Genomic DNA, 14,710 nt, shown 5'->3' with positions numbered 1-14,710 from the left:
GATGATGAGCTCCAGATGCCCTTCCTGGTCAGACTGTAGTGGACGGAGCCCTGTTTACATCTTCAGCTACAGTAAATGTGTCCTGCTGAGCTGATCAGCTGGATTATCTGGATCAGGGTGGTGAAGGTCTCTGTGTGAGTGACGTTTCTGGGAGTTCACACTTCTTACACTAGAGGGCGACATGCACTGTGTGATGAGTCAGGAGACACAGGTGAGGTGGTTTATATCCACCAATCAGAGAAACAGGAAGAGCTGAGGTGAAAGGAGACAAACTGAAAGTAAGTTGAAGATGAAGAGCCGTTAGAGAAACAGAGAAGATCACAGATGTGGAGGATTTCAGACGGTATGCTTTAAGATTAGTACTGAACTGGTCTGTTGAAGATTATCTGGTAGTTTAAAGTAGAAAAGCTGTGTGTTTGTGTCTGTTGATTCTTTATTAAACTCGGTGGAGTAAAGTTTTCACCTGGTCTAAGATGGCGACACTGAAACTACTCAGCCCGTACACTTTTCTGTGAACATGTTTACAGAAACACTGTAAGTCAGGTTCAGTCAGGATTCAAAAACACTGGTTCTTTTCTGTACTTTGGTCTCTTCTGACAGCCTTAGTGTTAAAATATATCGTCTGGCATGTGGTTTTAGTGAAATATGAGAGTTTATAAACAGTTACCAAAAGTCAACAAGCGTCACATGTGAGTTCAAGTTTCTGAGTCTTTTATTAGTCCAGTCAGGTAAAACAGGGGTTTAGCTGAAGTTCTGAAGTTCTTCTTATTCGGCGCTTCTTAATTGAAATTTCCGTTTTCAGGCCCACCTTAAAACCTGCTGCAGAGACGATATTTCGCCTGTAGGTGGCACTGATGAGTCAGCTTTAGTCTTTAATCTGTGTAATCTTGTAAAATGGCACACAATTTCTTTCTTAAGACCTTTTGCACTAGAAATATTAAGGATTAAAACATGTTGGGCCACTAAAATCTCACCATAACATGAAAGAATAGATCTTCCTAATATAATATAACTTTGTTTCAGACGGACACAAACTGATCTTCACTTTTAAAATGATCATGATTGCATTGTATAAAAAGGCCTTATTCTCTCTAAACACCTAAATACCATATTTTGCTCTTTTATGTTAAACAGAGTTTTGTTCGGCTTATAATAATTCAGACAGATGATAGCATTGTTATCATGAAAATGTTTTTAGACAGATCAGTGTATAAAAGTAAACCTGTTTGTCCATTTATCAAAACAATAACACCCAAACAGTTCATAATATTTTTAGGGCAAATGATTTTAAGAAGCCAATTCTGTGCTGTTTTACACGATCACACAGATTAGTGCTAAAAGCTGACTTGTGCCGTCTGAACAGAGCCATCTACAGGAGGAATATTGTTTCTGCAGCAGCATTTAAGGTGGACTGGAAAATTCAAATAAGAAGCTCAGAAAAAGACAAAATTCAGCCTCATAAATGCGTCAGGGTGAGAGCTCATATAAATAAAAATAAACAAATCTTTAAACATTATTTATCATGCTTGTAATGAGTTTAATACTTCTTTCCATAAAGAACAGAAATAAAATAATTTTACATGTAAAACATAACTGAAAATGATTTGTACTTAACTGATTTGAGAGGGAATGAGAGGTTGATGTTCCGCCTCCTCATCGGCCTCGCTGTGGAACAGGGGGCGGGGCCCAGGCAGTGGAGTTTGGGACTCACTTCCCGCTTTCGAGCCTCTCCTTGCTGTCATTGTCGTCATCCCCTCTCTCGGGCTGACGTCCTGCTCCCGCCGTTGCTCGTGTCCTTTGGCGGTGTTCAGGACTTGTACGCTGTCCCCCACTCAATTGCTTTAAAAATGATCAGCATCAGTGTAGATTTGACTGATATTTCAAACCAATATTTTGCTGCTGTCAGAATAAAACCTCGTATCTCCAGTTTTGTCATTTTTTAGTTTTTTTGACATAATTTGAAAGTACCCATGGTCCAATATATTGTGTGTTCATGATGAATGGACCAAAAGAAATGGCTCAAAATGACTTGGAAAAAGTCTGGTTCCATAGACTTACATTAAAAGTAAAGTGGGTTTTTTCCTTCTGCTATAAAGTTACCATTTTGGAGATACAAGGTTTTCTTCCGACAACAGTGATTTGCTGGTGTGTTTATTGTACTCTGAAGAGCTGAAAATGTAGCTAACGCTAGGCTACTGCACTAAAATGTCTGTATATTATTCATTTTACTGCACTTGTAACCCTACAGACATAAATGCTATATTTCAGAATGCTAATCTGGGAAGATTGGATTGTTGTCTTATTGCATTCACTATAGTAGAAGCATGTAAGGGTTGAACAGGAGGAATGCAAGTACTGATCCTTGTGGTACTCCACATGTAAAGAGGACTCATTTTCATTCTTAACTGCCAAGTGCTACAAAATCCCTGTCTCTAAGATACACTTTGGTACACTACTTTGGTAAGTTCTACCCAGTCTTAAACCCTATTAAAGGCAGCAGTAAAGTCCAAAAGAGATGTTTTGCCTGAATCCATACTGTGGTGAATGATTTTAGAACCTTTACTAGAGCAATCTCAGTGCTGTAACATGGCTGGAAACATGACTGTTGTTAAAGCAGCTATTTAAGGTTAAGGAAACATTAAACTGATTAAGTACTATGTTTTCAGTAACTGTGCATATGAACAGGAGGCTTTAAAATGGCTTTGTATTGTTAAAAATGAATTCAAATAAATTGCTAAAGATGTGAACAAAGTTATTGAGTGGTTTGATGTGAAATGCTCTGTTCTCTCTGAATTTACTAAATCAGAGTTCACAGTTGTCTCCCTGTGATGGACTGGTGACTTGTCCAGGGTGTTTTCTGCCTTCCACCCATTGTGTGCTGGGATGGGCTCCAGCACCCCGTGACCCAGGAGGACTTAGATGATGAGTTAGAGAATTGTTCACAGTGATGGTGACAGGAACTAGAAACGTCAAATGCCTCTAAAAGCTCCCTCACAGAAGGTTATTGTATGAAATGATTATGAATATGTGGCATGATGTCTGAGATATAGATTTTAGAGCCATTTACTTCAATTCCAGAAGATCCTTTTCCAGGCAGTTAAAGACATGTTTGAGAAAATTAGACATTCACTCTAAGTTTAGACACTGTAGCTAAATTATTTTTATGCAGTTACCTGTGGAGTAGCACAATTTTTAGCAGTGAGGTCTGATATTTGTGATTTTCTCTTGTGAAAAAGCTGCAAATTTATTGCATTTGTTGACTGAGAGTTCTCAGGAGCCATTACTGCAGAAGGCTTTATTAATCTGTCAACAGTGGTGTTTTTTAATGTTAAAGAGGCTTCAGACTGGATAGATTGACCCCATAATTCCTGAACATCATGACTCTTGTGCTATTGGTTGAAACTCATTGAAAAATAAATAAAGAGAACTCCTTAATATCTCTGTAGGATCTTTTAGACATCAGTGAGATCAGATGGAAAGACATAGGAGCCTTTTACTTAAGTCTCTCCTGCTGTTCAAATGTTTCTTCGAGCAAATGAGCCCAATAATCTCACATGACTGACTTGTGTAAAGACAGAAATCTCAATATGAACTCAATCATTTGTCATCAAAGACTAAAAGTTTTCTCAATTTTGATGCTGTGAATAACTGTTAAAATTTCATCAGTAACATATTACAATAAGATATAATAACCCTTGAAAGAGTTTATGAATTGTTTAAACAAGTTTATTATTATAAATTAGGTCATAAACACCATAAAAATATATAATATTAATATTAATCAATATGCAGTTTAAACACAAGTAACATACAAAAATGGTAACAATGAGTTTTAAGTTATAATATCTGAAGAATATGAATGTGATGAATCTGACAGGTTTCATACTGGCTGATGACGAAGTACATTACTTGGCAAGCAACGGGTCATTGTTGCCTTTTTTATGTATGTGTTATAACTGCATATTAATAAACCTTTTGTAAGTGTAGTCTTAAAAGTCATAGAGTAGTACCATTTTATCTGGGCCAGAATTACTTCATGTCTCCTTTTTGTCTAAGGCTGTTTCTCCAACTCAATCACTATTATGTCTCCTGAGCCTTCAAGAGCCCCGACTTATTCTGCGAGCATTTTTGTGCCACATGATTGTATTACCCACTACACCATACCAGCAAGAACTACTGTTTTTTAAGTTAATTCACCAATATAACTTAGGTTTGCGCAGAAGCTTTAAAGCTAGCACTATTAGCATGTATGTTAGCAGGGAGTTGTTTTTCTTCCTTTTACCTTTTCAAGAGAAAATGTTGCTTGACATAACTGCAGACATTTGTATGAAGGATGTGTCCAAATAAAAATGATCTAAATGCTGATAGATGTCACTATGTTGTTGTTGTAGTAACAGTAGTACGTTAATTGTATACCAACAAACCTTGACTTGTAAAATTTTGTCCTCCACCAGACGCTGCAGGCAGATGGACTGAATGTTCATTTGGCACCCAGTACATAAAATCATACATATAAATATATCCAGTATAACAGACACTGGCTGACAGTGGAAATTCCAGTGCAGCCAGTGGAAGACCATCAAAACTCTGCTTGCCCAGTCTTGTTAAGATTTGATATCAGATACACTCTAATGTGCCTGAATGTGCTCCAACTGGTTTTCTCTTTCTGAGGAAAAGGAAATTACAGCTAGTTTATCATTCAGTCTAAACTCCAGTAGAGAAGCTGAGTGTGTGTTCAGGAGTGTGATATAATAAACTGGTCGACTGTGAGAAACTACAGATCAAACTTTATTATTTCTGCTTTTACTGCTTGTGCATTTGACCTTCAGTGTGAAACAGACTCTCAAACTGGTTAGAGAGATATTTTACACTTCTGATCGATGGATTCCTGTGTTGTTTTTTTCAGTTATGTAATGTTTCACACTGTGTTTCTTTGCTCTTTGTACGGTTGTTGAATGTTCAGTGCCGAGTCTGTGTAAGCTTTAATAAGAAGACTGCACATGTGAGTTGTTAGAGATCTTCTGTGATGGTGGTAGGGAAATATAAACTTTAACATATTTTAAAATGACTCTTTGTAGAATAACTGTGGTTTGCATCAGCACAAGTAGAGCTGAAACTACTGACCAGAAAACATTGTTGACCCCTTTAAAGAGACAGTCAGAGGTCACTGCAGCAGGTGGTTTTCAGTAATGCTGCAGTAGTTTAGACATGCAGTGCTTTCAACTGACAAAGAAATATTAAAATCTACACAATTTGTGTCCTTTTTAGAATGAGCAATCCCATAATTCTGTTCACTGAATCATTAGCATTTGGAGAACTTGATGGACAGAATCACTGCAGCACATTTACAACTTTTACTGCAGCTAAAGGTTCTTTCAGATTGAAATGCTGTCCAACAAGACTGATACCAATGAAGCCTGTAACCACAAGGAAAGTATCTCTCTCTCTCTTTTTCTCTCTCTCACTCACTTACACACGCAAACACACACACACACACACACACACACACTCTCTCTCTCTCTCTCTCACTCACTTACACACACACACACACACATGTTTCTTGGAACACAAAATATTTAAACAGGTTACATCTTTTACTTAGAACCTGAACTGGAGCCAAAGAATGTGAATCACTTCTAACAACAACAACATCCACACCGACCTCTCTCTCTCTCTCTCCCTCCCTCTCTCTCTGTCTCTCTTTCTCACTCACTCTCTCACACACACACACACACACTCTCTCTCTCTCTCTCTCTCTCTCTCTCTGTTTCACTTCCTCATTCTATCACTCTCTTATCATACATTTTTTATTCTAATTTTGAAAAGTCTATTGTATTTGTGTTCACTTAATTTTGTTTTCTCCACTACTATAATTATATCTCACTGTCAGTGCAGTGACTCCTACTACTACTGACCACACAGCACTGCAGATCAAACTACTGATCACACAGCACTGCTGATCAAACTACTGACCATACAGCACTGCAGATCAAACTACTGACCACACAGCACTGCTGATCAAACTACTGACCATACAGCACTGCAGATAAAACTAATGACCAAAGAGCACTGCAGATAAAACTAATGACCACACAGCACTGCAGATCAAGCTACTGACCACACAGCACTGCAGATCAAACTACTGACCACACAGTACTGCAGGTCAAACCACTGACCACACAGCACTGCAGATTAAACTACTGACTACACAGCACTACAGATCAAACTACTGACCACACAGCATCGCTGATCAAACTAGTGACCACACAGCACTGCAGATTAAACTACTGACTACACAGCACTACAGATCAAACTACTGACCACACAGCACTGCTGATCAAACTACTGACTACACAGCACTACAGATCAAACTACTGACCACACAGTACTGCAGGTCAAACTACTGACCACACAGCACTGCAGATTAAACTACTGACTACACAGCACTACAGATCAAACTACTGACCACACAGCATCGCTGATCAAACTACTGATCACACAGCACTGCTGATCAAACTACTGATCACACAGCACTACAGATCAAATGACTGACTACACAGCATGGCATATTAAACTACTGACTACAAAGCTCTGCAGGTCAAACTACTGACCACACAGCACTACAGATCAAACTACTGACCACACAGCATGGCATATTAAACTACTGACTACACAGCACTGCTGATCAATCTACTGACCACACAGCACTGCAGATCAAACTACTGACCACACAAGCACTGCAGATCAAACTACTGACCACACAGCACTGCTGATCAAACCACTGACCACACAGCACTGAAACAAATGATTACGCAGCTCTGCTGACTAAACTGGAATATATATTTTTTGTACACAGGTTGTAGTGGAAAAGCAGATCTCTCTCTCTCTCTCTCTCTCTCTTTCTCTCAGTCTCAGTCATGATTTTGTCTGATAAAATGTAGATGGAGATAAAATGTACATTTTCTGTAATGGACCTGAACTGAACTATGAACAATATAATGATCCCCTGAAACATGTACACACAATTCTCTAGTTTTAATACTATCAATATAGTAATGCATTATTTCTCTTTATGTATGAACAGAACATAAGGAACGACACGGGGAAAAACAATACATCCTCTACAATTTGTACAAAGTACAGAGTGCAGCAGGGCAGATCTTTACAAAAACAAAAAGAGAGCGAAAAAGAGTTTTCAAAGTACTCTACTTTCTAAAGTTCATTTAAAGCTATTTAACTAGTTCTTAAAGGCTTAAGTAATAAGGCCCACCTGAGTACCTGTGTATTGTCTGTTTACATTCCAACATGTGATCTTAGATTTGCCTTCTGCACATACCTTGTGTAAAATACAGAAAATGTGGAGAGACTCTTTCTGTTATTCTGCTCCTCAACTTTGGAACTCAAGTCAAGTCAAGCTCAGTACACTCTTTTAAAGGGAACCTGTTTTGCTTTTCTGGTTTTTGTCTTCACTTTAGAAGCCTTGTTGGAATTCCAGCCCTTTTCTCTGTTACAAGGTGGCATCATTTTATAACACAATCCTTATTGCTTGTCTACTGGCAAGCTTGGCATGCCCTCACACAACTCACAGAAAGCTAAAAAAGTAAAAGCTTCCCACTTTGAAACATCCTGCTCGAGTTTAGTAGTTTAGGTAGATCAGTTCTAGTTCCGGTGTGCTGTAGAAAGGCCGCAATGGTGAGAGCGCCGGGTAAATTCTACCGTTTTTTTTGTGTTTTGTTGGCCTATTTCTTAGTGTTGTAGCACGTAGCACATTTGGGATCATTCAATATGATTAACAAATGGCGGCAGAGCAGGAAAAAACGCAAGAGGGGCAGCTGGGATATTAGGAAAAGGTGCTTCAACTCTCCGCTTCCTAGACATTCTGCTTTTCAAAAAAGTTGGGGCGCTGTGCAAAATGTAAATAAAAACAAAATGCAATGATGCAAAATCATTTAAACTCTATATGTAATTGAAAATAGTACAAAGACAACATATTAAATGTTGAAACTGAAAAATTTTATTGTTTTTTGAAAAATAAGTGCCCATTTTGAATTTGATGCCAACAACACATTCCAGAAAAGTTGGGACAGGGACAACAAAAAACTAGTAGAACTTTTGCTTTTCATCATCTATGGTACATAATAACATTAAAAGATTCAGAGAATCCAGAGAAATCTCTGTATGCAAGGGAAAAGGCCGAAAACCAGTATATGCTGGCCATGATCTTCAGGCCATCAGGCGGCATTCCATTAAAAACAGACATGATTCTGTAGAGGAAATTACTGCATGGGCTCAGGAACACTTACGAAAACCACTGTCTGTGAACACAGTTTGTCGCTGCATCCACAAATGGAAGTTAAAACTCAAAAAATGCAAAGAAGTAACCAAATATAAACAGGATCCAGAAACGTTGCCACCTTCTCTGGGCCTGAGTTTGTTTAAGATGGACTGAGGTGAAGTGGAGAAGTGTCCTGTGGTCCGACAAATCAAAATTTAAAATTCTTTATGTAAATCATGGACAGTGTGTCCTCTGGGCACACTCAGCTTGCTGTCAGTGCACAGTTCAAAAGCCAGTATTCATATTGGATTTTTCGAGAATAGTGCACATGGCATGGGTCACGTGCACATCTGTGAAGTCATCATTAATGCTGAACAATATATACATGTTTTAACCACATATGCTGCCATCCAGATGACGTCTTTTTCAGGGAAGGCCTTGCTTATTTCAGTAAGGCAATGACAAAACACATTCTGCATGTATTACAACAGGATTGCTCCGTATTAAACAAGTCCGGGTGCTAAACATTTGGCACATTATGAAATTAAAAATACAACAAATGTGACCCTGAACTGTTGAGCAGCTAAAATCCTATGTTAAGCAAGAATGTTCTCCTCAGTTCCCAAACACTTACAGAGTGTTGTTAAAAGAAGGTGATGAAACACACTGGTAAACATGCCCCTGTCCCAACTTTTTTGGAATGTGTTGCTGGCATCAAATTCAAAAATGGACAGTTATTTAAAAATATTAGAATTTCTCAGTTTCAACATTTAATATGTTGTCTTTGTAGTGTTTTTTCATTAAAAAATATGGGGTTTCATGATTTGTATATAATTGCATTCTATTTTTATTTATGTTCAAAGGCAAAGGCATCACTCGGGCCCTCTTCTCCATCTACCATCTAGAACCCTACATCTGCCTCTCGAGGGGGCAGATGTAGTGGTTCTAGCCAGTCACTGCTCTCCAGGTAGTGAACTCATAACAGTCAAAGTTTGACCTTTTTTCTGCCCACAGACCTCAGCTCAGCCATCCTCACTACGGTCTATATCCTTTCTCAGGCAGATAAGTCATGTGCATTGTAGGGGTGGGAATCGCACCTCACGATTCGATTCGATTGCGATTCAGAGGGCTGCGATGCAATTATAAGACGATTATCGATGCATCTCGATGCATCTTTTTTTCTATACAGGATTTCTATTTTCATACTGTCTGAGGACTTGGTAGTTTTACAGCAAAGTATTTGTAATGATCCATAGTGAATTTACTTCCAATATCTTTTATTAATAAATCAAATGGAAGTGATGTGGTAAGTGAACTGGAAGGCTCTCATTCACTGCTATTGTTTGGAGCACATGAGACGCTGCTGCCACTCATCTGCGATAAAATGCACAGTTACGGTGAAATAAGATCCAATGGCAGTGGATGTCCATGCAGCACATGTAACAGCTATCCCACCCGTTTAATTCAGTGATTTTATAACTTTGGTTTTGGTCTCATTGTAGAGACGGGGGAGGGGGGGAGCGCTGTGTCAGTAAAATATCTTTGAGACAGGATGTGTGCAGCATTGTGCGAAAGCCCTGTTTCGCAACGACTGAGAACTGGCTTCAGGTCACATAGCAACGATGCGTTATTCGCATTTATAAACAGCGCAGTTGATTCCTGGCAAGTTAAATCTGCAACTAGAGACTGTCAAACACTAAAAAGTTGCGAAGATGAAGTCGCTTCTCTTTTGAATTCTCCCGTTCCACCTTAAATGGTGCCGTATTTACATTCGGCGCCTCAGTCAGAATTTAAAGTGGAACGGGAAAATTCGAACAAGAACCTGGAGAATAAGAACCGACTTCAGCCTCATAAAACAGTCGAAGGTTTAGAGACATTTTACGAGAAACTGATCTACTTCTGAAGAAAAGTTTTCTGGTGGAGATGGGAGGAAAGCGGCTATAGCTAAAGCTTAAAGCAGAGTAAAGTAAATCTGCATTTTTGTTTATATTGTTTAGCCTCTACTAGGACATTATCACATACTGAGACATACTGGACATAAATGTTGTGGCTCCCTAGATGGTTTGATTTTTGTTGAAAGGACAAAATGTCTCTTCTTATCATTTGGGTTGTGACTCCTGACCTAATCTGGCTTTTAATGCAGAGGGAGCCAGTCGGATTTCTCGCTCATCCAGTTGTGTCTTTGTTATGTGCCGCCACAGAGTGTCTGGGCGCTGCACTTACCCACTTCCAAGTTCCGCCTTTTGCGTTCCGTCAACATTACATTACAAATTAAATATTTAGAAAATCGATTTTTGACGTTTGTGAATCAATTCAGAATCGTTCACATCTGCATCGCGATGCATCTAAGAAACGATTTTTCCCGCACCTCTAGTGCATTGGATGTTTTGTATGATACCATTAATGGACTTGAGAACACCCTGAGGATGTTTTTGTTGTCATTGGGGATTTTAACAGGACAAACTTGAAGAAGGTTCTGCCCAAATACTATCAGCATATTACATTTTCCACCTGAGGAGAACAAATACTTGACCACTGCTACACTGCACTCAAGGACAGTTACAGACCCCTCTCCTGCCCTGCCTTCGGCAAAGCTGATCACACTCCTGTCTTCTCCTGCCCACATACAAACAATGACAAACAGGCAAAACCAGTTCTCAGATCAGTCTGTCAATGGAATGAGGAGACCATCTTCACACTTCAGGACTGCTTTGAATCCACAGACTGGAAGATGTTCTGTGATGTGGCTGGCACTGACATCAATGAATACACCGATTCCATCACAAGCTACATCAAAAAATGCACTGATGACATTATACCAAAAATCAATGTCAGAACATTTCCCAACCAGAAAAATCAAAGCTGAGGTTCAAGCAAAACTAACAGCTTGAGCCGATGCCTACAACTCTGGTGAATTGGCTAGCTACAAGAAGGCCAGATATGAAGGACCATCAGGCTGACAGAATGGGACAGAGTGGAATCCAACTACCTCAGCTCTGTTGTCAGACGTTGTTACTTGTTGGTCTAGGGTGTGGAGTGGACTGCACACTATCACTGACTACAAAGGAGGTATGATCTGTGATAGGGGTTCTTCCTCCTCACTTACAGATGAACTTAAAACTCATTATGCTCATTTTGAGGCAAAACACCTCCCCTTCTGAAAACTCCCAGTAGATCAGGAGAGCTGCACTCTAACCATTCCCCTGTCTGAGTTGGTGAGATCCTTCAGGGCAGTTAATCCATGCAAGGCATCTGGTCCTGAAGGATCTCACCAACTCAGACAGGGGAATGGTTAGATCCTTCAGGGCAGTTAATCCATGCAAGGCATCTGTTCCTGATGGCGTCCACAGTCGTGTACTTAAAGCATGTGCCAGCTAGCTGGCTGAGGTTTTCACTGACATTTTTAACCTCTCCCTAAGACTGTCAGTGATTCCCACATGGTTTAAGGAAACCATAATTGTTCCAGTTCCAAAGAAACCGGCTATCACCTGTATGAATGACTACCCCCCGTTGCACTGACATGAACAGTTATGAAGTGCTTTGAGCGGCTGGTCAAAGCTCACATCTCTTCAACACTTCCAGCCACCATGGATCCTCACCAATTTGACTGACTCTGAGCACAGGGGCTCCCTAGAGATGTGTACTCAGCCCCCTATTGTACTCCCTGCATATACATGACGGTGTAGCCAAACACACATCTAACATCATCTTCAAGTTTGCTGATGACACTACCATCCTAGGCCTCACTGATGGAGACGAAACAGCCTACAGAGCCGATGTCAGCGCTCTGTCAGAGTGGTGCCATGACAGCAATCTCTGTCTCAACATCAGCAAAACAAAGGAGATGATCATGGACTACACGAAGAAGTAGAGTGCAGGTCACTCTCCCCTATACATTAATGGAGAGAGTCAGCAGTATTAAGTTCCTCGGGGTACAACTCACTGATGACCTCACCTGGTCCCTCAACATCAACACTATTGTGAGATCTGCCCGTCAGTGTCTCTTCTTCCTGCATAGGCTCAGGATGTTTGGTCAGCCTCCTGACATCCTCACCAACTTCTACAGATGCACCATAGAGAGCATCCTCACAGGCTGCATTACTGTCTGCTACAGCAGCTGCACTGCCTGTGACCATAAGGCCTTAAAGGGAGTGGTGAGGATGGCAGAATCTATCACAGGCAACAAATTACCAGCCTTACAGTACATCTATCAGTCCCGCTGCCTCAGGAAGACCTAAAAGATCCAATCATATAGCGTCACCCAGCACATGGCTCATTCACTATCCTGCCATCAGGCAGGAGATTCTGCAGCATTCAGGCTAGAACAACCCGGTTAATGAACAGTTTCCGCCCACAGGCTGTCAGGCTTCTGAACAAGCTGAGATACTGTTGGTCCTTCCCCAACTGCCATTTCACACTGTCACTTTGTTAGTATTATTTATTATACAATGTATTGCCAAAAGTATTCGCTCGTCTGCCTTCACACGCATATGAAATTGAGTGAGATCCCATTCTTAATCCATACGGTTTAATATGATGTTGGCCCACCCTTTGCAGCTATAACAACTTCAACTCTTCTGGGAAGGCTTTACACAAAGGTTAGGAGTATGTTTATGGGAATTTTTGACCATTCTTCCAGAAACATATTTGTGAGGTCAGACACTGATGTTGGACAAGAAGGCCTGGCTCGCAGTCTCCCCTCTAATTCATCCCAAAGGTGTTCTATCGAGGTCAGGACTCTATGCAGGCCAGTCAAGTTCTTCCACACCAAACTCTTATCCATGTCTTTATGGACCTTGCTTTGTGCACTGGTGCGCAGTCATCTTGGAACAGGAAGGGGCCATCCCCAAACTGTTCCCACAAAGTTGGGAGCATGTAATTGTCCAAAATCTCTTGGTCTGCTGAAGCATTAAGAGTTCCTTTCACTGGAACTAAGGGGCCGTGCCCAACTCCTGAAAAACAAGACCACACCATAATCCCCCTCCACCAAACTTTACACTTGGCACAATGCAATCAGACAATTACCATTCTCCTGGCAAACGCCAAACCCAGAGTCATCCATCAGATTGCCAGATGGAGAAGCGTGATTTGTCACTCCAGAGAACACATCTCCACTGCTCTAGAGTCCAGTGGCGGCACTTTACACCACTGCATTCGACGCTTTGCATCGAGCTTGATGATGTAAGGCTTGGATGCAGCTGCTCGGCCATGGACACCCATTCCATTAAGCTCTCTACGCTGTTCTTGAGCTAATCTGAAGGCCACATGATGTTTGGAGGTATGTAGCGATTGACTCTGCAGAAAGTTGGTGACCTCTGCGCACTATGCACCTCAGCATCCGCTGACCCCGCTCTGTCATTTTACGTGGCCTACCACTTAGTGGCTGAGTTGCTGTCATTACCAATTGCTTCCACTTTGTTATAATAGTGCTTACAGTTGACTTTGGAATATTTAGTAGTGAGGAAATTTCACGACTGGACTTGTTGCACACGTGGCATCCTATCACGGTACCATGCTGGAATTCACTGAGCTCCTGAGAAGCATGCTTTCATACATGTTTGCAGAAGCAGTCTGCTTGCCTAGATGGTTTTATACACCTGTGGCCATGGAAGTGATTGGAACACCTGAATTCAATGATTTGGATGGGTGAGTGAATACTTTTGGAAATATAGTGTATCATATCACATATAACAATAACACTGCGCCACTGTAAAATGTATATATATATATATATATATATTGTTCTCAGATTATTCCTTGTTTGATATATTTGTACAAAGCAGAGTTTTCTTAAATAGATCCCTCTTGTCTCTGTATATTTTGTGTATATTTATTATATTTCAGTTTTAGTATTTTCTTTTGTATTTTAATTTTGTTCTGTCTGCACTGTTTTTAGTATGTTTCTAGTGCTGCCTTGCTGTAGAGTGATTACCTGAGCCTCACCACAAGCATTTCAATGCATTAATGTCCTGACATGCTGTGCAAATGACAAACTTGAAACTTGAACCTGAACTAGGGGCAGTCATAGGCTGGAGGTTAGGGAACCTGCCCTTACACAAAACACAAACCAACACTCTGTGGTTGGTTTTTGTTGCATATGAGTGAAATCACCCTTTCCTATAAAAGAACATGTTCAGATATGAAATGTACCAGACTCTCCAAAGAAGGTTAAATGTCTGGCTTTTGAGATTAGGACTTTATTAACCCTTAAACCTCAGTGATGCAGCAATACTGTCCATTCCTTCAGATCATTTCTTCGGAGCTCTTCCAGATACATGTAGAAAGTTTAAAAGAGTTTCTGAGTCTGAACTGGATTGCTGTTGATGACTTGCCTTTAATGAACCTCTCTGGGAGTATGTTGAGTGTGTGTCAAGGCAGAATCTCAACGCACACACTCTAAGATGTGTTTGGCTTGTCAGATAATTGTGTAAGCAG

At 40.4% G+C, this 14,710-nt stretch overlaps 1 protein-coding gene across 2 annotated transcripts in view; it reads left to right on the top strand.

Annotated features, from left to right (window-relative positions):
• Positions 1-258: 258 nt before the first annotated feature.
• LOC118803727 overlaps positions 259-14,710 on the top strand; it is a 67,892-nt gene continuing 53,440 nt past the window's right edge. Inside the window, exon 1 of one of the 2 annotated variants that reach the window (XM_036564217.1) lies at positions 259-343. In XM_036564217.1, the coding sequence (XP_036420110.1) occupies positions 325-343 (19 nt within the window). In that variant the 5' untranslated portion in view covers positions 259-324. Of the gene's footprint in view, positions 344-13,836; positions 13,922-14,710 lie in introns of those variants that run through there. The other variant, XM_036564216.1, reaches the window with a different exon arrangement.

This window comes from Colossoma macropomum, unplaced genomic scaffold, assembly GCF_904425465.1.
Source record: "Colossoma macropomum unplaced genomic scaffold, Colossoma_macropomum, whole genome shotgun sequence".
In the NCBI taxonomy this organism is placed as follows: Eukaryota; Metazoa; Chordata; class Actinopteri; order Characiformes; family Serrasalmidae; genus Colossoma; species Colossoma macropomum.
The sequence above is the reverse complement of the archived record's forward strand: the minus strand, read 5'-3'. Positions and strand labels throughout refer to the sequence as shown.